The 25,091-nt window shown below is 38.0% G+C and overlaps 1 protein-coding gene across 1 annotated transcript in view; it reads right to left on the bottom strand.

The window, feature by feature from the left end:
• Window positions 1–535: 535 nt before the first annotated feature.
• The window catches only part of RGS18 (regulator of G protein signaling 18), a 49,257-nt gene continuing 24,701 nt past the window's right edge, over window positions 536–25,091 (bottom strand). The window contains exons 4-5 of the mRNA XM_049868150.1: window positions 9,667–9,833; window positions 536–2,028 (exon numbers count right to left, since the gene is read on the bottom strand). Of these exons, the coding sequence (XP_049724107.1) occupies window positions 1,771–2,028; window positions 9,667–9,833 (425 nt within the window). The 3' untranslated portion in view covers window positions 536–1,770. The remainder of the gene's footprint in view (window positions 2,029–9,666; window positions 9,834–25,091) is intronic.

The raw sequence follows: 25,091 nt of genomic DNA, 5'->3' as shown, positions 1-25,091 counted from the left end.
GGGGTGCAATGATTAACACTGGGTGCTAACTGAAAGGTCATCAGTTCCAACCCACCAGCAGCTCAGTGGGAGAAAAAAATCTAGAGATTTGGTCCTGTAAAGATTACCCCCCCAACAAAACCTAAACCTGTTGAAGTTGAGTCAATTCTGACTCGTAGCGACTCTATAGGACAGAGTAGAACGCGCAGGATTTCCAAGGCTGTAATCTTTATGGAAGCAGGCTGCCACATCCTTCTCCCACAGAAGAACAAACGAGTTGCAACCGCAGACTTTTGGGTTAGCAGTCCAGTGCTTTAACCACAGAGCCACCAGATCTCCTACTCTTTAAAGACTACAGCCTAGCAAACCCTTTGGGGCAGTTCTACTATATCCTATAGGGTAGTTATAAGTTGGAATGGACTTGACAGCACCCAACAACAACATCACAATATCATTCTGAAACAAGAAAATATGTCCATGTTTAATTTGATATCAGGAAAGATAATTAATAATCAGTAAAATAATTTAGTAGTCAAAAGAACATTAACTATATAAATGAAGAAATTCAGATGTTTATTGCTATGGTTGATCTAAAGTTTTTATATTTTACAGTTCAAATAAAATGGCATTTGCCAAAGTCAAATGTATACCATCTTTAAATACAGACATTTATAGACCATGCAACACATACCTGTAATTAAATATTTACCTAAAACAGATACATTTGTATATGTACTAATACAATTATTATTTGAATAACATGATATTAAAAGACTCACCAAGACTTGGAAGGACATACCAATAGAGGAACACTTTTTGAATATGAGCCATGTGGCATATACCTGAGTCTTCAGGGCCGCGGTCTTCTCGCTTCTTTGTATCATCTCATTTCTAACTTCTACCCCAACTCTAAAAATCCAAACTGAAGCCAGGTGACTTCTGGGGTAAACTTCCTTGGTCATCACTCAAACCACTGACTGGCCCCCTATTTTAGTAGCAAGTGCAGGCGAGAAGATGCCCCATTCAGTCTCAACCTGGAGCTATGTATAATCTGGTCATGTCTTTGAGACCAGCAAAAGCATGCTACATACAACTGGGTAAGTCTATGCTCACTTAGCAATAAGCCCAAATGTAGGTGCCATTCTCATTCATCAGCCTGGGTCATGTTTAACTGGGAGTTAGCTGGAAATGAATGTGACTTCTCCCAAAGTTCCTGTTGGTGCCTTATAAAAAAAAAAAAAAAAAACTAGTGGTAATAGATTTTTATTCTTGAGCCAGAGTAGTAACGAAGGAACAAATGTTCATATTCTCCCATTGTAAGGACTGGAGCATATTTACATTCTCTATGGTGGCACTGGGTGGTGCTGGGTTATGACTGAGAGTCTTCATCCTTGTGGCAAATGCTGTCTAAAAAATATATATATCTAACGATTATTTTGTTTACTTATAGAAAAAAATTCAAGCTAGATATTTGGTCAAACTTGAAAACTTTGCAAAAGCTTAACCTTTATTTAACTTATAAAACATTATTTCTTTACCGCCTTTTAGTCAATGTCATGAGTTTTTCTGATTCCGATTTGAGTGAGTTCAAATGAAAAGTTTTGCAGAATATATCAGCAGGTACTGTATGTACTGTTAGTATAAATATTTATGGTTTACATTTTTAAAGTACTTTTACGTAATGAATTTTATTTGAAAGGATGTACACATTCATTAACATAAACATTCTATATTTTAGAGGCCGATTTAAGAGTTTGCAATCAAAATGAGTGAAATTAAGTTTTTTTGTTTTTATAACCAAATGGCAACATCTGACTTTACATCTTGAAATTCATTGTAGGTAAATGAGCGTGATCGTCTTCGAAGATTTGTTGGTCTCTGGGGTCTTCCTTCTGTCAAGTCTAAATACATGTCAGATTTCAGAAAACGTGTGTAACTATCTTGTTCCATAAGCTGATATACTCTGCTTTGAGCAACATCAAAACTTTGAAGGGTGGGTTGGGTGATGCTCTTTGCAGTGATTTCTTTAGTGTGGAAATCAAGATTAACCTGAATGATGATAAAAAAAAAAAAAAAAAAAACTTTAATTATAGTTAGTCTACTTAAGTAAACACCTTTGAGAAATCATCAAAACAGGACCAGTACAATGTTGGAAGTGGAATTATTGTGTTTCGGTTCTTTTTCTGTTATGGGTCTTGTTGTGGTGTGCTGTCAAGTTGATTCCAACTCACAGTGACCCAATAGGACAGAGTAGAACTGCCCCATAGGTTTCTAAGGCTGTAATCTTTACAAAAGCAGATTGCCAGGTCTTTCTATTGTGGGGCGACTGATGGGTTGAAACCACTCACCTTTTTGTTAGCAGCCGAGAACTTAATCATCGTATCACTGGGGCTCCTTTTTATGGGTCTGAGGATCACTAATTGACTATGCACTGCCATTTGGCCTGATTTTTCCCTCCCCATGCTCATAGTCCTTCTCACTATCTAATTTAGAATAATGGAATATTATAATGAAAAGAAGGAGCTTTGGTTAAGTGCTTGACTGCTAACCAAAAGTTTGGCAGTTGGAGCTCACCCAGTGGCTCATCATGAGAAAGATCTGGAGATCTGCTTCCATAAAGATTACAACCTAGGAAACCCTCTGAGACAATTCCATTCTGTCACAGGGGGTTGTCATGAGTTGAAATCCACACAATGACACCTAAACAACAATAATAAAAGCAACATAATGAAAAACTGTCATAGAGATTATCACCTTCAACCGACTCATTTAAAAATTGGGAAATTGAACTTCACAGAGACTCTGGGGCGTACTTGGAATTTCAGCATGAGGCTTTTGTTTTAACTCAGTGCTCTTTTCATTGTGTTATGATACTTTCCTACAAGCAAACGTGTGTTAAGTTACTAATATTCTCATAAAGATATAAAATCCTTTAATGCCTTACATCAAAGCACTGTTTTTGGCCTGATGGTGGTGAGTTTTCACGTAGGGGATCTTCCTTTTCCCTTGTGGGTAGCAGTGTACAACTATCTACCTTGTTTACCTGTGTATAACATTTGCCTTGGGAAGACAGAATAACACATTGAAACACAAAACAGATTGAAACCCTGAAATGGAAAATATCTCATTTGGTGTGAACAATATTCACATAGACAATGCTACCTGATGGGCAGTGCTAATTTATAGTCAAACAGAACTCCTAACAGTGACAGATTACAAGTTCCACCACCTCAATAAGGAGCCACTATTTATTGATCTCATAACCCACACATATAGGCTCGCTATGAGTCAGAATCGACTACACCGCCGTGGGTATTTATTAAACATCTATTGTTGTAGTTAGGTGCCATTGAGTAGGTTCCAACTCACAGTGACCCATGTACAAAAGAACAAAACACTGCCTGGCCTATGCCATCCTCACATCATTGTTACGCTTGAACCCGTTGTTGCACTCACTGTGTCAATCCATCTCTTTTTCACTGGCCCCCTACCAAGCATGATGTCCTTCTCCACGAACTGATCCCCCCTGATAACATATCCGAAGTATGTGAGATGTAGTTTTGCCATCCTCGCTTCTAAGGGCATTCTGGCCGTACTTCTTCCAAGACAGATTTGTTCATTCTTTTGACAATCCATAGTATTCTTTGCCAATACCATAATTCAAAGGCACCAATTTTTCTTCTTTCTTCCTTAGTCATCGTCAGCTTTCTTATGCATATGATGCGATTGAAAAAACCATGGCTTGGGTCAGGCACACCTTAGTCCTCAAGAAGACATTTTTGCTTTTTAACACTTGAAAGAAGTTTTTTGCAGCAAATTTGCCCAATGCAATACGTCTTTTAATTTCTCAACTGCTACTTCTATGGGTGTTGATTGTGAATCCGAGTAATATGAAATCTTTGAGAACTTCAATCACTTCTCCTTTTATCATGATATTACTTATTGGTCCAGTTGTGAGGATTTTTGTTTTCTTTATGTTTACGTGTAATCCATACTGAAGCCCGTAGTCTTTGATCTTCATCAGTAAGTGCTTCAAGTCCTCTTCACTTTCAGCAAGCAAGGTTGTGTCATTTGCATAATGCACGTTGTTAGTGAGTCTCCCTCCAATCCTGATGCCACATTTTTTTTTTTTTATATAGTCAGGCTTCTTGGATTTTCTTAGCGTACAAACTGAATAAGTATGATGAAAGGATATAACCCTGACACACATCTTTCCTGACTTTAAACCACGCAGTATCCCGTTGTTCTGTTCAAACAATTGCCTTTCGATCTGTGTAGTTTCCTCATGAGCACAATCAATTGTTCTGGAATTTTCAATCTTCTCTGTGTTATCTGTAATGTGTTAGGACTCACACAGTTTAATGCCTTTGCATAGTCAATAAAACACAGATAAACATCTTTCTGGTGTTCTCTGCTTTCCACCAGAACCCATCTGACATCTGCAACGATATCCCTGGTTCTATGTCCTTTTCTGAACCCAACTTGAACTTCTGGCAGTTCCCTGTCAATGTAGTGCTGCAGCCACTTTTGAATGATTTTCAGCAAAATTTTATTTGCATGTTATATTCATTATATTGTTTGATAATTTCCACATTCAGTTGGATCACCTTTCTTGGGAATAGGCAAAATATGGGTCTCTTCCATTTGGATGGCCAGGTAGCTGTCTTCCAAATTTCTTGGCATAGATGAGTGAGCACTCCCAGTGCTGCATCCTTTTGTTGAAACATCTCAATTTGTATTCTGTCAATTCCTGGAGACTTGTTTTTCGCCAATGCCTTTGGTGCAGATTGGACTTCTTCCTTCAGTACCATTAGTTCCTGATCAAATGCTACCTCCTGAAATGGTTGAATGTCCCTGAGTTCTGGTGCAGTGGCTCTGTGTATTCCTTCCATTTGCTTTTGATGCTTCCTGCATCGTTTAATATTTTCCCGTAGAATCCATCAGTATTGCAATTCAGGGCATGAATTTTTTCTTCAGTTCTTTGAGCTTGAGTAATGCTGAGCATGTTCTTCTCTTTTGGTTTCCTACCTCCAGGTCTTTGCAGATGTCATTATGATACTTTAGTTTGTCTTCTAGAGCCACCCTTTGAAATCTTCTGTTCAGCTCTTTTACGTCATCATTTCTTCCTTTTGCTTTAGCTACTCAAAGTTCAAAAGCAAGTTTCAGAGTCTCTTCTGACATCAATTTTGGTCTTATTTGTCTTTCCTTTCTTTTTAATGACCTCTTACTTTCTTCATGTATGATGTCCTTGATGTCATTTCATAACTTGTCTAGTCTTCAGTCATTAGAGTTCAACATGTCAAGCCTATTCTTGAGATGGTCTCTAAATTCAGGTTGAATATACTCAAGGTTATACCTTGGCTCTCATGAACGTGTTCTAACTTTCTTCAGTTTCAACTTGAACTTGCATATGAGCAACTGATGGTCTCTTTCCCAGTTGGCCTCTGCCCTTGTTCTCACTGATGATATTGAGCTTTTCCGTTGTCTCTTTCCAGATGTGGTCAATTTGATTCCTGTGTATTCCATCTGGTAAGGTCTACTTGTATAGTCATGATTTGTGTTGTTTAAAAAAAGGTATTTGCAATGAAGAAGTTGTTGGTCTTGCAAAATTCTATCATGCAATCTCCTGCTTCGTTTCTATCACCAAGGCCATATTTTCCAACTACAGATGCTTCTTCTTTGTTTCCAACTTTTGCATTTCAATTACCAATAATTATCAATGCACCCCGATTGCATGTTCGATCAATTTCAGACTGCAGAAGTTGGTAAAAATCTTCAATTTCTTCATCTTTGACCTCAGTGGTTGGTGCATAAATTTGAATAATAGTCATATTAACTGGTCTTCCTTGTATGCATATGGATATTATCCTATCACTGACTGCGTTCCACTTCAGGATAGATAGTGAAATGTTTGTTTTGACAATCAATGCAACACCATTTCTCTTCAAGTTGTCATTCCAGGCATAGTATACTACATTACTGTCTGATTCAAAATGTCCAATACCAGTCCATTTCAGCTCACTAATGCCTCAAATATCAGCGTTTATGCTTTCCATTTCACTTTTGACAATTTCCAGTTTTCCTGGACAAACTGAGAAATGCATGGGGGGAACACCTATTAGGAGCTTTTAAATACTAGTATTTTGATTGGCAGTTTACTTTTATTTATTTATTTTTAATTATATTTTACATGATGGTTTATAGAGAAGAATCGCTTCTTATTACACAATTAATAAGCATACTGTTTTTGGGCATTGGTTGCCAAGCTGGTGACATGTCAACACTTTCCCCTTCTCAATCTTAGGTTCCCCATTACCAGCTTTTCTGTCCCCTCCTGCCTTCTTGTCCTTGTCCCTGGGCTGTTGTGCCCATTTAATCTCATATTCATGGTTGAACTACATGTATTATTGTTTCTTTTATGGGCTTGTCTAATCTTTGGCTGAAGGGTGAACCTGAGGAGAGAACTCAGTACTGAGTTAAAAGGGTTTCCAGGGGTTTCTCTAGTCTCTCCCAGACCAGTAAGTCTGGTCCTTTTTTGTGAGTTTGAATTTTTTTCTACTTTTTTCTCCAGCTCTATCTGGGATGCTCTATTGTGATCCCTGTCAGAGCAGTCAGTGGTAGTAGCTAGGCACCATCTATTTATTTGTGCTGGATTCAGTCTGGTTGAGGTTGTGGTAGTTTGGGGCCATTAGTCTTTTAGACTAATCTTTCCCTTGTGTCTTTGGTTTTCTTCATTCACTCTTGCTCTAGATGGGGTGAGACCAGTGGAGTATCTCAGATGGCCACTGACAAACTTTTAAGACCTTAGACATAACTTACTAAAGTAGGATGTGGAATATTTTCTTTACAAATTTTGTTATGCCAATTGAGCTAAGTGTCCCCCAAAGCCATGGTCCCCAGCCTTCAGCCCAGTAATTCAGTCTCTCAGGGAGTTGGATGTGTCTATGAAGCTTCTGTGACTTTGCCTTGTCCGAGTCATGCAGACTTTCCCAGTGTCGTGTACTATCTTACCCTTCACCAAAGTTACCACTTATCTATTGTCTAGTTAGTGTTTTGCCCTCCCCACACCTCCTCTCCCTCATAACCATCAAAGATTGTTTCTGTGTGTAAACCTTTCCATGAGTTTTTATAATAGTGGTCTCATTTAGTATTTGTCCTTTTGTGATTGACTTATTTCGCTCAGCATAATGCGCTCCAGATTCATCCATGCTGTGAGACGTTTTGCATTTATCATTGTTCTTTATCTTTGTGTAGTATTCCACTGTGTGCATGTACCATAATAGTTTATCTGTTCATCTGTTGATGGGCACTTAGATTGTTTCCATCTTTTTGCTATTGTGAATAATGCTGCAATGAATATGGGTGTGCATATGTCTATTCATGTGATAGCTGTTATTTCTCTAGGATATATTCCTGGGAGTGGCATTGTTGAATCACAATGCATTTCTTTATCTAGCTTTTTTAGGAAGCACCATATCATTTTTGAAAATGGTTGTACCATTCTGCATTCCCACCAGCAGTGTGTAAGAGTTCCAGTGTCCTCGAAGCCTCTGCAACATTTATTTATTTATTTTTTTGTTTTGTTTGATTCGTGTCAGCAATGTCAGGGTGAGATGATATCTCATTGTAGTTTTGATTTACATTTCTCTAATGGCTAACAATCACGAACTTTTCCTCATGTGTCTGTTAACTGCCTGAATGTCTTCTTTGGTGAAGTGTCTCCTCATACCCCTTGCCTATTTTTTAAATTGGATTATTTGTCTTTTAGTTGTAGAGGTGTTGGATTTTCCTATAGATTTTAGAGATTAGGCCTTTGCAGATATGTCATAGCCAAATTTTTTTTCCTAGCCTGTAGGTTTTTTTTTACTCTTTTGTTGAAATCTTTTGATGAGCATAAGTATTTAATTTTTAGAAGATCCCAGTTGTCTAGCTTATCATCTGGTATTTGTGTATTGTTAGTTATGGTTGGTATCCTATTTATGCCTTTTATTAGGACCTCCAGCATTGACCCTATTTTTCCTTCTAAGAACTTTATAGTTTTTAGTTTTATATTTAGATATTTGATCCTCTTTGAATTAGTTTTGTGTATGGTGTGAGGTATGGATCCTGTTTCATTTTTTTTACAGATGGTTATCCAGCTTTGCCAGCACCATTTTTTAAAAAGACTGGTTTTCCCCCATTTAATGGACTCGGGCCTTTGTTGAAGGCCAGATAGGCAGATAGTTTTAATCTACACTGAATTACATTAAAGATAGTATCTTTAATCATTTTAAGAAATCAATAAGGATGGTATTTTTATTCATTTATATATGTAGAAAAAAGCTTGCCCTCACTAGCTAGTTAATGGAGACTTTTTTTTTCTTCAGTATAACTTGCTTCCTCCTACAACATTAAGTATATGTTCAACGCAAAAACATTTTAGATCAGTAGTGACTTTTCCCAGGCCTCAGTTAATACATGTGTAAAAAGTCTTAACAATCATAAACCACAATAGAAAAACAGAAATTCTGTTTAATTAATATCTGATGATAAAAGCCAATTAAAAACAAACAAACATGGAAACCATTCCAACTCATAGTGGGATCCTATAGGACAGAGTAAAGCTGCCCTATAGGGTTTGGAGCTCTGGTGGGACAATGGTTAAACGTTCAGCTGCTGACCAAAAGTTCGACAATTTGAACCCACCAGCTGCTCCTTGGAAACCCTATCGGGCAGTTCTACTCCATCCTATGGGGTCCTATGAGTCAGAATCCACTGGATGACAATTCTTTTTTTTTCTTCTTATAGGGTTTCCGAGGAGTGGCTGATGGATTTGAACTGCTGACCTTTTGTTTAGCAGCTGAGTTCTTATCCACTGTGTACCACCAGGGCTATAATAGGCTAGTCAAGTAAAATTTGCTAGTTTTATAGCCATTTTAGTAATCACATCACAAAATTATCTTTGGGCTTACAGTCAAAGAAAACCACAATTTTGTTTTTCACTTGAACCATTACCAAATTTTGTTTACCTTATCTATAACCCATTGCCGTTAAGGCGATTCTGACTCAGAGAAACCCTAGAGCACAGAATACAAGAGCCCCATAGGGTTTCCAAGGCTTTAAATCTTTACAGAAGCAGACTGCCACATCCTTCTCCCTCGAGCGGCTGATGGGTTTCAACTGCCAAACTTTCTATTAGTAGCAGAACCATTAACCACTGTATCACCAGGGTTCCTTACTTTATCTATATGTTATGAAACTTCTTCACTCTGTCTTACTGTAAAGGAATAAAACTTTGGGGGCAAATAAAACTTGGTATAGGCAGATGAGCATAAAGTTAATGATACAAACTTGTTGATTTCACTTGCCTTCATTGGGTATAGAAAACTTTGTTCCTCTGAGAGGTTGCTTGTGCTAAAGTGATTAATCAAGACAAATGAATCAATCTAAATGTTGCAATTAAATGTATTCACTCTTATTCTAGAATGAAAATAACTCTGAGGAATGGGTTCAGACCTACCTTTCCTCTAATGATAACATCTTACAATAGATCCTGTTTGTATATAGAAATCTATGTAAATAGCTACGATTGCTTCAAGATGGTTCTGACCTTTGGGATGGAATGTATGAGATTCCAATTTTATGAAGGCAGATTCTCTAAAAAAATTTTCAAACAGTTTGTACATTTTCATATTCATCTTACTATACCTCTTGTGGAGCATCATTCTGTATAAATTTCTCATATATGGCTTTTGCTTTAAGGGTAATTTGTTGAGGTTCCTTGCTTTTCTTGAATTCTTCACAGGCTATCCAAAATTCAATGTTTTCCTCACTGAATTCAGTTTTAAGAAACCTGGTAAAAGCCTCCAGTCCATCTACCAAAAAAAAAAAGTATATATTTTAACTATGAAATATTAATGATGGAAAAGTTTATTACTTAATATTAAACTGCAAATATTAACAGAATGGCCACATCTTCCCTCTAATCCAGCATGATAACATACAACTTGCACAGTATATACATGAGGAACTTCATCTAAATTGGCTGTAATCTTCACAATCGTGGAATGCAAAATTGTCATCACTGTTGGAATGAGGCTGGTATCCCACTTAGACCTGGGTGAAAGAGACCCTACTCTGAACCTCGTTCTGGGTCTCCTTAGCTGTACCCCTCCAAAAAGGAGGATGGTTCCTCAAAGCCAAAAAGACATCCTACCTGGAGATCATGACTCCATCTCTAGACCATGTTTCAGGTAGTCAGGACCCTGGAATTCACTTCTCCATAGCTCCATGTTCCCAGGGTTTGCATAGTCTTCTTCCTCAAGAACATCCACCAAGGATACACTGCCCACCAGTAGGCATACCCTTAGGTCCAAGGAGTATAAACAGTCCTTGCATTTGCAGGCAGAGATGTCCTTCCAAACGAGCATGGAGGCCTTCCACAGTGTGGAACCAAACCATGAGTACAAAGACAAATCCAGTGTGCAATTACACTGGAAACACGAGGCGCCACATTGTAAATTTTGGGGCAAATAATGTTAGGAAAAAATACTTACCCAGGAGTGGCACTTGCTGAGAAGTTTTCGATGACTGAGTGGTGTGCTTACGATTGTCATGTCTAGGTTTAAAATTTAAGTCTGAGGTTTTAAATGTTCTTGAGCTTCCTAGAAAACTTAATTGCATACAAATGGGTCACAATAACCTGGCATCTGTCTTCTAAATATCTCGCTACTCTATAGCGCAAATCTATCATCTTTTGTGAAAGTTCGTCACTGTGATGCCTATTTTTTTCCCTTTTTACTCTATTTAACAGTATATGTGAAATTTACTCTATCTCACAGTATGTGAGCTGGCCATCATTTACCCACCTCTTTCTCACTAAACAAAAAGAGTTCTTTAGTTTTCCTAAAAAAAAAAAAAAAAGGTATGGAACTGTGATGGTTTTAGAATTTTAAATTCATACCTGAACTTCCAAGTGGTTTCCACATATCTTCGTCAAAGCAAAAGGATAGAATATGTATTTTAAGAGTTTGTTAGCTTGAATTATAACTTCCAAGTATTTATACAGGAAACCCTGGTGGTGTAGTGGTTAAGAGCTGTGGCTGCTAATCAAAAGTTTGGCAGAATTTAGACATATAGTATGGATCTTGCATTTTTACTTTTTTTTCTAAGACCCATAGGTGTTAGAAGCAAGTATCAAGCCTTATGGACAACTGCCTGGGTTCAGATTCATGTTCTGGTAGTTACTGTGTGGCCTTAAGTGAATTAATTATTTTTCCGTTCTGTGCCTCAGTTTCCCAACATGTAAAATTAAGGTAGTAATGACACCTACATCATAGGATTATTTACAGAATTGAGCATGCTAAGATATGCAAAGCATTCAGAATAGTGACGGGCACAGAATAAGTACTGTATACGATAAGTATTTCAGTGATGGTGATGGTGATGATTATCAGTTATTTAAGCCTCACTAGTTTTTTGTTTTTTTTTTTTTTTAGTTTTTTTTAAGGTAGAAGTTAGCCTGTTGCTGACATGTGACCCCATTAGTTACAGAGTAGAACTGCTGTACAGGATTTTCTTGGCTCCTGTAAAGACTGAAGCAAATTACCAGGGCTATCTTTCTCATTGCCATTGAGTGAGTTCAAACTGCCTATCTTTAGGTTAGTAGCCAAGAGCAAACCATTTGCACCAACCAGAGACTTTCAGGAAAAGGTTGCATAGTTAAAAAAAAAAAATGTTCGCAGAGTTACAATTCAACCCCAAAATAATCTTACTTCAAAACTAGTGTTCTTTTAACTGTTTTTTATACTCTACTTTTTTTGGGGGGGGGGGGAACTTATAAGCATTTTTTTAATTAAACTTTTTAATTTTGTGATAATTGTAGATTTACATGCAGTTGTCTGAAATAATACAGAAAGAGACTATGTTGCCTTTATCCTGTTTCCACTAATGGCATCTATAGTACATTATGATTGTTGTTGTTATTAGGTACCATTGAGTTCACGCTGACATATAGTGACCTTATGTGACAGAGTAGAACTGCCCCATAGGGTTTTCTTGCCTGTAACCTTTACAGAAGCAGATCACAGGGTATTTCTCCTGCAGAGCAGCTGGGTGAGTTCAAACTGCCAACCTTTCAGTTAGCAGTTGAGCTCTTAACCGTTTTTGCCACCAGCGCTCCTGAAATTATGACTAGGATATTGAAATTGATAGTCAAGATACAAAACAATACTGGGGATAAATAGGGAATTAAGTCTACTCTATCCTCCTCGAAACAAAAATTCTGATGCTCCACTCTTTAATACATAAAATATATACATTTATTTAATACATAAAAATATTTTATGTGTTTAATAAACATAGATAGAGTCTCTGTTAATTCTCCCTGTCAATTACTGTGCCAAGCACTGGGCCACAAGGTGTGTAATATAGTCCCTCTCTTCCTGAAGCTCTGAGAGTCTACAAAAAGATTCAACAAAATAATTTTGATATCATGGGAAATGTGTTAGAACATAAAAAGGAGTGCCTTGTTGAAACACCGATGTAAGGAAAATTTGCTCCCCTCGGATTCCTCAGACTAATGTTCTTGAGGAAACCACTTTTGATTTAAGTTTGAATTGCCTTTAAATGATTTTTAGCTATTTTTCTTTAGTCTTGGACTCCATTTCTAGTTATGGCTTTTAGTTGTCTCTTACCCACCCACAGGTGAATTATTGCACGAAGGCCATGAGTCCTGTCTGGATCTCTCACTTTCCAGCGTTTGGTATACGGACCACCTTTTACTTGAAATACTCTTCTCCTCACGTTTCTAGGAGGCCTTATCTCATAGGTCACAGTGGCTGATCACTTCTCTGACTTATCTTTCCCTGTTCCCGAGTTAGTTGTTAAGTTCACTGGGGTTCTGTTTTTTACACACTTCTTTTCTTTCCTCTGTTATCTGCCCCTTTTCTTCCTACACTCCTACTCTTTCATTTCCCCTTAAACTCCTTTCCATCTGTCCCCACTGTACTTTGTACGTATTGCCAATACCTTCAAGCAAAATAAGACATTACAGTCTTGGGGAAAACACAGAACAAAACTAAACGACTTTCTCTGAGTAAAATCCTGATATCACAAAAATATTCTCTTTTCATTATAGGAAATCAGTAAAAAACAAAACTTAACTTCAAATAATCCTACAGCTACTAATCAATCTCTTTTCTCCTCACAAATATAAAACCTTTTGAGGAAGTTTTCTACACTTGGTCTCTTAATTTCCTCAACCCCTCCCCCCCCACACTGGCTTTCCAATCCATTAAAATCTGGTTTCTAGGAAGCGGAGCCAAGATGGCGGAATAGGCAGATGCTTCTGGCAAGCCCTCTTTACAACAAACACCAGAAAAAACAAGTGAAACGAGTATATTTATGACAATCTAGGAGCACTGAGCATCAAAGGCAAGCTTAGAAAACGAACCGAGGGCCAGGGGGAGGAAGAGACTGTTCAGAAACAAATAGGAGTTACTAGGCCTGAATTGTGGGGAGCCCTTAGGCACCATTCCTGGAGTGGCAGTGACATCCTGTTACTAGTATTCAGCTGTGGTTTCCTCAGGGAGAAGCACCCAGCCACACAGCCTACTCACACCTCTGGAACCAGAGAAGAATGGTGCTCTTGGCAAAAGCTAAGTACTTGCATATATTTTACCATGCCCCCCCGCCCCCAAGCCAGCTTCAGTGGCTGAATTCCCTGGGCCTGAGATAGGCACTGTTGAGAACCTAGACCATCCTCCCGGCCTTGGAGAAGGAAAAAATTTGCATTTGGGGGAAAAGATAATTTCCCAGCTCCACTAACTGGGGGAGATTAGGACAGAAGTGGCTCCTGTCTAGGCATAAATGGTCCATGGACTTTGAGCATCTTTCCTCTCTGTATGGACCTGTGTGGGCCTATTTCAAGAGAATAGGCCCTTGTTGGCAGACTCCAACTGTTTCAGCTGTACGGTGGAGAGGTGGGTGTTTGATGTTTGGCATTGGTTTGCTTATTAAACAGGGTTCTCACCTACCCACATCAGGAGCCTAAAGACTGGTAGCTCTGCTCAGGTCACCCAGCCACCCACAACAGGGGTCCAAGGATAACTGATACTTCCCAGTCCTTACAACCAAAAACATTGGGTGCCCATGGTCCATCTGCAGAACCCACCAACCTGCACGCTCTAGAGAATAGGGATGCACTTTCTTCAGAGACACTCGGGGGTCAATTCTTAGCCCCCTGCCTTGTTCAGAGCTTGGCCCCCTGCTGCAATCAGATACTGGTACATACACCAATCACCCCTGCCCCTCTAAGACTGTAGAAGAGAGCCTGTACCACACACTTGATGATCAGCTCCCTGGAAATCTGAGCTAAATTCATACAAGAAAAGTGAATGGATTCCTAGACTGATATACCTGATGACAGCTCTAACCAGCTGAGGACAGGACGTCAGAGCTCCAAAGGCAAAAATAATCAAGCTAGCTCACTCAAGCAACCCATTTGGCCATATCAAAACAAAATAAAGCAAGAAGCTACAACACAGGAAGTAAGCATAAACTAATACAATAACTTATAGATGGCTCCGAGACAACAGTCAATATCAAGTCACATAAAGAAACAGACCATGATCACCTCAACAGGCTCTCAAAACAAAGAATCCAGGGATCTTCTAGATGAAAGTGCATCCCTGGAATTACCAGAGGCAGAATACAAAAGATTAATATACAGAACCCTTCAAGACAAAAGGAAGGAAATGAAGCAATATGCAGAACAAGCCAAGGAACACACAGATAAAGCAACTGAAGAAACTAGAAAGATTATTCAGGAACATAATGAAAAGTTTAATAAGCTGGAAAAATCCATAGATAGACAGCAATCAGAAATTCATAAGATTAACAATAGAATTACAGAAGTAGACAACTCAATAGAAAGTCAGAGGAGTAGAAATGAGCAAGTAGAAGCCAGCATTTCTGAACTTGAAGATAAATCACTTGGCACTGATATATTTGAAGAAAAATCAGATAAAAGAATTTTAAAAAAGGAAGAAACCTTAAGAATCATGTGGGACCCTACCAATAGAAATAACCTACAAGTGATTAGAGTACCAGAACAGGGAGGGATAACAGAAAATACAGAGAAAATTGTTGAAGATTTGTTGGCAGAAAACTTCACTGATATGAAAGATGAGAAGATATCTATCCAAGATGCTTATCGAACTCCACATAAGGTAGATGTTAAAAGAAAGTCACCAAGACGTATTATAATCAAACTTGGCAAAACCAAAGATAAAGAGAGAATTATAAGAGCAGCTAGGGATAAACGAGAAGTCACCTACAAAGGAGAGCCAATAAGAATAAGCTCGGACTACTTGGCAGAAACTATGCAGGCAAGAAGGCAATGGGATGACTTATTTAAAAAAAGGAAAAAAATTGCCAGCCAAGATTCATGTATTTGGCAAAAAAAAAAAAAAAAAAAACTGTCTCTTAAATATGAAGGTGAAATTAGGACATTTCCAGATAAAAAGAAGTTTATGGAATTCATAAAAGCCAAACCAAAACTACAAGAGATACTAAAGTGAGTTTTTTGTTAGAAAATCAATAATATCAGGTATCCATCCAAGACTAGAACACTGGGCAGAGCAATCAGAAGTCAACCCAGACAGGGAAAGCAAAAAAACAATGCAAGATTTAAAAAAAAAAAAGAAAGCCCAAAACAGGGTAACAGAGATGTCATTATATAAAAGACAACACTAGAACAATAAAGAGGGACTAAGAAATGTAATCATAGATCTTCCATATGGAGAGGAAGTTACGGCGATACAAAGAAATAAAAGTTAGGTCTAAATTTAGAAAAATAAAGGTAAATCTTAAGGTAACCATAAAGAAGACAAACTATCCTACTCATCAAAATAAAATATAAGAAAAAAATGGAGACTCAGTAGAAATAAAATCAAGAACAATGAATATGAGGAAAGGACAATATATAAAGATAGTCTACTCAGCTCTTAAAATTAAGTGGGAAAAAGAAACTGTCAACAACACATAAAAAAGACATCAAAATGATAGCACTACATTCATAAGTATACCTATCTATAATTACGCTGAATGTAAATGGACTAAATGCACCAATAAAGAGACAGAGAGTGGCAGAACAGATTAAAAAAAATGATCTGTCTATATGCTGCCTACAAGAGACACACCTTAGACTTAGAGACACAAACAAACTAAAACTCAAAGGATGGAAAAAAATATATCAAGCAAACAACAATCAGAAAAGAGCAGGAGTGGCAATATTAATTTCTGACAAAATAGACTTTAAAGTTAAATCCTTCATAAAGGATAAGGAAGGGCACTATAAAACGATTAAAGGGACAATACACCAAGAAGACATAGCCATATTAAATACTTATACACCCAATGACAGGGCTGCAAGATTCATAAAACAAACTCTAAGAGCATTGAAAAATCAGGTAGACAGCTCCACAATAATAGTAGGAGACTCCAACACACCACTTTCCGTGAAGGACAGGACATCCAGGAAGAAGCTCAATAAAGACACGCAAGATCTAAAAGCCACAATCAACCCACTTGACCTCATAGACATATACAGAACACTCCACCCAACAGCAACCAACTATACTTTCTTTTCTAGTGCACATGGGACATTCTCTAGAATAGACCTCATAAAGTAAGCCTTAGCAAAATCTGGCTTCCAGTCAATACTCTATTTAAATTATTTTTGCCAAGATCACTTGCTGTTACAATGAACTTTTTTTTTTTCAGTCCGTATGTTAATTCATTCTTGTGCAACAGCAGCTCTGGTTGAGATTTCTCTGTAATTTTCCTCTAACACCACTTGTTTCCTCTTATACCTCTGATTGCTTCCCTGAATTCTTCTGTTTATCTTTCTTCGCCCTTCACTGAAATGCCATTTCCTAGGGAATCCCTTCAACACTGAACTACAGTCAATATGCTGAAAATTCTCAGAATTCATCTCCAGTCCAGATCTGTTTTCTGAGCTGAAAGCTCATATCATTCAGCATCTGGTAAGCGTCTCCATTGAATTTCCCACCAAAGTTATCATGTCTCAGCTGAGTTATCATCTTTCTCCAATTCTTCTCTGCATATGTTTCCCATTCAATGACACCATCCAGCAGGCCCCTTGAGCTTCTAGAACCCTGACACTTATCCTCAAAATGCAAAACCAAACCCTTTGCCTATGAGTCGGATAGAGTAGAACTGCCCCATAAGGTTTGCAAGACTATAATCTTTACAGAAGTAGACTGACCCATCTTTCTCCCTCTTAGTGGTTGGTGGGTTTGAAACACTGACCTTTTGGTTAGCAGTCTAATGCTTAACCACTGTGTCACCAGGGCTCCTCAGAGATCCTCAATTTTACCTGTCTTAGTTATCCATAACAGAAATACCACAAGTGGATGTCTTTAACAAAGAGAAATTTATTTCCTCACAGTAAAAAGTAGGCTAAAAATCCAAATTCAAGGCCTCATCTCCAGGGGAAGGATTTCTGTCCCTGTCAGCTCTGGAAGAAGATCCTTGTCTTCAATCTTCCCATGGTGAAGGAGCTTTTCAGGCACAGAGACCTCGGGTCCAAAGGACGCGCTCTGCTTCTGGTGCTGCTTTCTTGGTGGTATGAGGTCGCCAGCTCTCTGCTTACTTCCGTTTCCTTTTATCTCCTGAGCGATAAAAGGTTGTGCAGGCCACACCCCAGGGAAACTCCCTTTATATTGGTTCAGGGAGGTGACCTAAGTGTTACACTTCCACCCTAATCCTCGTAACGTAAAATTACTGTCACAAAATGGAGGACAATTATACAATACTGGGAATCATGGCCTAACCAAGTTGATACATATTTTTTTGGGGACACAGTTTGATCGATATCAACACCCAATCGATAATCAAACCATGTCAATTTTACCTCCTTATCTTACATCTGTCTATTTTAATGCAATCTGTAATACTTTTATTCATATCAGAATAATTTAACATAGATTTTATAACAACTCCTTAATTGTTGAGTCAGGATCCAGTTTTCACCTGCCTCTCTCCTCACCCTCCCAGTTTATTATCCACACTCCAGCCAGTCTTTTCTTTCTATAGTACAAATTTCACTGTTTCTTCACTGTTTACAATTTTCTAATAGTGCCTTTCATCTTTTCCCACTAACTTCTTCACACTGTAAACTCCACTCATAGAGAACACTTATACTTTTATGCATGTGATGTATCCTCACATCTCTAGCTTTTGTCTGAAACACTTTTATCCTCCCACTCCAATTTTATCAGTCTAATCTTTATTGTGCATTCAGATTTAATTTAGAGGTCAGCTCATCTGAAAAGATTTTACCACCCCCTCACGATAAACTTGGGTGACCCGCATATATGGTTTACTGTTAAATTGGGTGGCATTTAACATTTCATGTTATTATTGCCTCTTCTATGGGGCAGTTCTACTCTATCCTATAGGGTCGCTATGAGTCAGAATCGACTCGACGGCACTGGGTTGTTGGGTATTGCCTCTTCACTTTTGTTTCCCATGCTATACTATGAAATTCATAAGATGAAAACCCTTGTCTAATTTGCCATCAAATCTTCAATCCCAAGCATGAAGAAATCATTGAATAATTATTCTCTGAGGGAAATCATCAATAAATAATTGAATAGCTCAGTAGCCATCCTGCTGCCATGACAGGAGTTGTCCAAATGACTCAGATTACCTGCTGAGGATGGAAAAGGGGAGAGATGAGAGAATTTAGATCTTCTGTGATGTGAACGAGCTGCTGAATTAACCAGCTCTGGAACATCCCAGCTCTAGTCTTGCTATTTATGCGAGATCATAAACTTCCTTATTGTTTAAACACTTTTGAATTTTCCGTACTTGCATCCTAATTGACATGTTAAAAATTAAAGTTAACTAGGAATCAACGCAAACAGCCCAAATCTCACATCCTTTTCCACTGGATGATACTAATGACTCACAAACCCCATTGGTATTTTTGTTATGAAAGCTCCTAACCTATTGCATTCTTTCTGAATTGCTGGCCCCGGGAAGTGATTTCAAGGAAAAAGGATTCCTAGGTTAAGTTTGATATTGCAAAAAAAAAAAAAAAGGCACTGGAGAAAGACACAAAGACACAAATAGTAGCGTGACAATTGCCTAGGGAGTTACAACTAGAAAGATGGTGAAAAAACCACATTTTGGAATGGCCCCTTCAAACATAAAAGTGAGGGGTGGTGAAAGGGAATCAGAGAAAACAGCCAGAGAGTGGCTGTGAGAACCAGGGAAGTTTTCTTTCTAGTGGGAAACCCAGCAAATATCAGAGAGGTGGAAGTGGAAGACAAGGGCATGATAACAAGGTAGCCAGGTAGGGGGCATTGAAACCTTGCAAATATAGAGTGCTGGTAGAAAACTAGCATAATTGTAATAACGCACTAAACTGACATAAATGCTCACTTAAACCCTGTGTAGTGCAACTCCTTATAGGCTCCCCAGCAAGCTTTCCTCTTAGGCACATGACCTGGGCATGTGATCTAGGTTTGGACAATCATAGTTCTTCATTCTCAGGCAACATTAATTAGTCCTAGTAATGGGCACATGACTTAAGAAAAGGCCCATCAATATCCTTCCCTGGGAAATTATATTCAGGTGCTGAGAAAAATAAGGGGTTATTTTCTAACAAAGAGAAGAGATGAGCAAAAATGAGAAGTAGATGAAACAGAGCAGTAGCCCTGAGTTCTCTGTGTCAGATCCTCAGTCCTTGGTTCCTGTAGTATTTGCTTTAATTCTATTAGCTATCCTGGTGTGGCAGATTATATTTTCCAAAGATGTTCACCCATCTATGTTCTAATTACAGTGTGACACTGACACCCATCCCATAGAGTGGTGGGCCCTATACTCCTTCACCTTGAACCTGGACAGATATTTGTGACCTCCTCAATCAAAACAGCAGGTGGAAATGTTGCTATGTGACTTCAGAGGCTGTCATCAAAATGCCATGGACTACTGCTTTATTCTCTTGAGACATTTGATCTTGGAATTCAACTACCATGCTATGAAGAAGCTGAGTACCCACATGAAGAGGCCATGTGTCAGGCCAACAGCCTCAGGTAAAGTCGCAGCCAACAGCCAGCCTTAACTGCCAGGTATGAGATGTTTCCAGATGATATTAGCCTGCAGCCATCAAGTCACCCTTAGCCTTTGAGTCTTACCAATCGAGGCACCAGGCATAATGGAACAGAGACAAGCCATCCTCACTGTACCCTATCTGAATTACTGACCCACAGAGTTCATCAGTATAATAAAATGATGGCCTTATGCTGCTAAGTTTTGGGGTGCTTTGTTAAGCAGCTTGGTTAATTGGAATACCAGTGTCTTTTTAGGTATGTGAAACAATGAATTATCTTTTTTGCTTAAAAAAATAAGTAAATAATCAAATAGATGAGAGATAAAAAATCATTTAAAACATAGTACAATTTCAGGACATGTTTTGTGTTTTTAATGAAATATCAAACACATGACATTTACAAGAGGAATTATTAATCACAGCCATTAATCATAAAAAAAAAAAGCCAAAAATTTGATTTAAGATAAATGTCTTAAGAGCCTACGAGATCTCTCTTCAAGAGGAAACGGAACTTTGGCCTTTTGACTTCATGTTTGTAGTCTACAGTAAAGTAATCCTTTTTTCAACACACACAAGTATTTGAAAATAATAATATCCCAGATCATTTAGGAAGCCAATTCCTAGTTAATCTGATAGCATTAAATGCTTATTTAATATTCTAATTTAATGCTTGACAAGCATCAATTTTACTATGATTTGACTTCTTCTATGGGTACACCAAAAGGGAGAGATGGTTACCAGTAACAATTTTACTTCTGAATCTGTAATAATAAATTGGAACTTGACCTGATGAGCTTTGCCAGTGTGAGTCCTCTTCTGAGAGGTGACCCCTTCCAGATATGCTAACAACAGGAGAATATCAATTCCGAGAATCTGCAAGGTTGGAGGTTGTGGTCAATGCCAGCCTATGTGGCCTCAGACAAGCGGACACACTTTTCTGGAGGAACACTGCTCCCTTTTGGATATGATATGCATTTTTCCAAGCATAATCCTAATTCTGGGGAGTACTTCTAACTTAGTCAGCTATTTTAGTCAATCAGTTAGTTCGCATGATGAACTCCCCACTGAACAACTCATTCACTTGTTGAGAAAAAATACTGAGTGAGTGCTAACTATGTTTGAGACACTCTTTAGTACTTGGGATCCAGCAGGTTAAAAAACAGACAAAGTCCTCAACTGAATGTTTTATCTACTGAACCTTAAATAGAGGGACATTTTAGTCTTCAACTACATAAAGAAGAGGATGTGGCAGAGGAACAGGAGCCAGACATATCTCCTGGCCATAAATAAATTTAAAGCTGGACAGAATCTTAAGGCAGCAGTTTTCAAGCAGGAAACAGGTGGCCATAGAGACTGGGAATATTGTGAGAAGAAAAACCTCTGAAGTGAGTCTGAGGTCTGCCTGGATTCTCAGCCAAGGAAGCACTTTCAGGACTGAAGTCCACAAACAGGGAGCTTAAGCAAAGTACAGAATCTCACAGAGCTAATTCAGCAGAAGTAAGTTTGGGGATCATGATCTGGCTGGAATTTGTGTGCCAGTGTACTGAAGAAAAGGGAAGCATGCCATGGAGGACCATGGCTGGATTACCCGATAAGCCAGGTAAGCAAGTGCATAAAAATAAATAAATAAATAAAACAAGGGTACCAGTTGTCCAAAGCAAAGACCCATAGATACCAAGCAGACAGAACAAAAGCAAAAGCAAAGCACCACAGTGGAAGGAAACTGGCAGGGCACTAAACGAATTGATACTGGCTCCAGTGCATGAGAATATGCCAGTTGAAAATGAAGTTCAGGCCCATCTGTGAGGGTGCCTATGTGCAAGGTTGTTTAAGCTATTAGGCCCCTACCACTTAAACACCTTTGTTGACATCTCTCTCCTATGGTCTCCTCCTGTGTAATTGAAACTCCTTATCTTGGAGGGTCTCTTAGGTGTATATGATTTTTTTCTAATAAAGGAGAGGTGGGCGTGGGCTGTCAAGTCTGACTCTTGCTATATTCACCCAACATGCAACTGGATCTATCACGAGCAGTTCCTGGGCAAGAACAGATTATATTAACAGCTAACAAGTTTTTGATCCATTCTGAGAGAACAATCTTGTACATCTACATATGCTGATCCAGCAACTTCAACCATAATAAAAACACAAGGGTATGCTCTTGCACATGTCCTGGTAAACAACCAATAGGAACTCCTGTCCCAGATGACACACAAAATGGAGGGAACTCGCATAAGTCAACCATTGCGATGAATTCAATCAAGTTACTTTTTAACTGTATAGCATTTGTGTCCTAAGTTTTGTGAACTATAATATTTATAACTTTAAAATATTTTTGACATACATGTGGACACAATCTAGCATACCTTTAACATAATACTCACATGGGTAATAATTTAATATAATACTAACAGCAAAAGTCCAAAACATACTGGAAATGTTAATATTTATCTAAGATAAAAGGTTTTAATTTATGTATCAACTGAGTTTTATTTTTTTTTGTCTGTTATGTGGGGCAGACACAGTGCTTGATATTACTCTATATATGCTAATAATAGAGATGTTAGGCACATTAAATGGCTGCAAAATTCAATATTCATCATACAGAATGTTTCTGTTTTGCAACAACGAATGTGTTGCAAAGCAACAAAGAGTATTTATCAGAACATTACATTTACACTTTATCAGAATATTTACATATCTCCATGTAAGAAAACTGAATGATTGCTCAAGGGAATAAATTAAGTGACTATTTAGATAATAAAAATTATATAAATGTATTTCATTTTCCATTTCTCTTCAGACTGACTTTCAAGAAATTGGTACTGTTATGACATCACTTTTGTATGGAACTCTGAATATGAGAGTTGAACAATCCACAGAGAAATAAAATGTACGTTTTATAAATTTTGTATATGATAACAATTACATTTTCCTTTTTTATTTTGGACCAATTGGGTATAATCTCACATTCAGTTCTTTCTCATCAACCACATAAGAATGTGCCAGTGGCTCTATAATCACATGACTTGTGACAGCACCTGGCCTTGTCCTGTGCAAAGTGAACAAAAATGCGTCTTTAGATTGAACATATCTTTGTATCATGCTTTTCCCAATAGCTCTCATCCCCATCAGGTATCAGCAGTATTCCAATGAACTGTGAAGACGTAGCATCAAAGGACAGAAAGTGAGTGTGCAAGTTATTAAGTATTCTTTCAAGATGAAAAATATTTGTGGAGATCTGCAAAGGGCCCACCAATGAACATCGTATGACAAACCAATGAAATTATTTCTGACTGCCTTCTAAGTACAATTTTTTGATTATCTCAGATCTGAAGAACAAAATCATATTTTCCAAATCAATATTTTTTTTACTTAACAATTTTCAAATGTGAATTTTTATGTTAATGTTCAAATTTGGATATAAATTTTATTTTATAAATTTTACTCATCTTAAAATTTTTATTTCAATTATTCAACTTTATTTGCTATAAACCAAAAACCAAACCCAGTGCCGTCAAGTCAATTCTGACTCATAGCGACCCTATAGGATGGAGTAGAACTGCCCCATAAAGTTTCCAAGGAGTACCTAGCAGATTGGAACTGCCAACCCTTTGGTTAGCAGCCGTGGCACTTAACCACTACCCCACCACGGTTTCCTTACTTGCTAGAGGAGAGCCAAATTTAAAAAGTGACATAATTTTATACTCAGGTAAAATGCAACAGCAACAACTAAGTGGAGTGGAAAAATGAAAGCACTCAGAAGATGAAAAGAAAAGGATTTGTGAAACCCTAAATAACAATTTCAAAATTAACTTCCTTTTTAAGATGTAATGAATCAGAAAAGACTACTTCAGCTGAATGCTCATTTTAATGGGTGAAAGTCATTGTACTAGTACTGCTAGTGCTGAAATTACTAACAACAATATGAACATAACAGCATTTTTTTCCAAGCTCTGCAGCCACTCCTTGCTGTAGTAAAAAAAAATTAATAATGGTGTAGACAGTGAAAATACTTTAGAGTCTGAAATTGTCGCATCTGCAGACCACATAAATAACAGAAATACAGATCCTGCTTTGTGGAATAATTTTTCTTCTAATGATGTAAATTATTGGATTGAAAGAGGGTCAAGTGACAGTCAACATCACAGTGGATCATTTAAAAATTCATGTCAAAAATTTCTGGGTGGTAAACAAACAATGAGCAACATCATGATAAACAGAGAAAAGATTGAAGTTGTCAAGGAATTCATTTTACTTGGATCCTCAATCAACACCCATAGAAGCAGTAGTCAAGAAATCAAACGGCACATTGCATTGGGCGAATCTGCTGCGAAGGACCTCTTTAAAGTGTTGAAGAGCAAAGATGTCATCTTGAAGACTAAGGAGCGCCTGACCCAAACCATGGTATTTTCAATCGCATTATATGCATGTGAAAGCTGGACATTGAATAAGGAAGACCGAAGAAGAATTGAAGCCTTTGAATTGAGGTGTTGGTGAAGAATATTGAACATACCATGGAGTGCCAGAAGAACAAACAGAACTGTCTTGGAAGAAGTACAGCCAGAATTCTCCTTAGAAGCAAGGATGGCAAGACTGCATCTTATATACTTTGGACATGTTGTCAGGAGGGATCAGTCCCTGGAGAAGGACATCATTGGCAAAGTACAGGGTCAGCAGAAAAGAGGAGGACCCTCAACGAGGTGTATTGACACAGTAGCTGCAACAATGAGCTCAAGCATAACAAAGATTGTGAGGATGGCTCAGGACTGGGCAGTGTTTCATTCTGTTGTGCATAGGGTCTCTATGAGTTGGAACTGACTCGACGGCGCCTAACAACAACAGCAAACAAACAAGGCTCTGTAGTTAGAGTGTATTTCTAATTTCAAAGCTAATGGTGTAAGTTATAAGAACGAGTGCCTACTGTATTTTCCACCATTTGGCTCTGTATATTCTTTTCTTGGCAAACTATTCAGTTCTAAATCATTTAATT

This window comes from Elephas maximus, chromosome 24 (assembly GCF_024166365.1).
Source record: "Elephas maximus indicus isolate mEleMax1 chromosome 24, mEleMax1 primary haplotype, whole genome shotgun sequence".
Taxonomy (NCBI): Eukaryota; Metazoa; Chordata; class Mammalia; order Proboscidea; family Elephantidae; genus Elephas; species Elephas maximus.
This window is presented reverse-complemented; position numbering and strand designations above follow the sequence as displayed.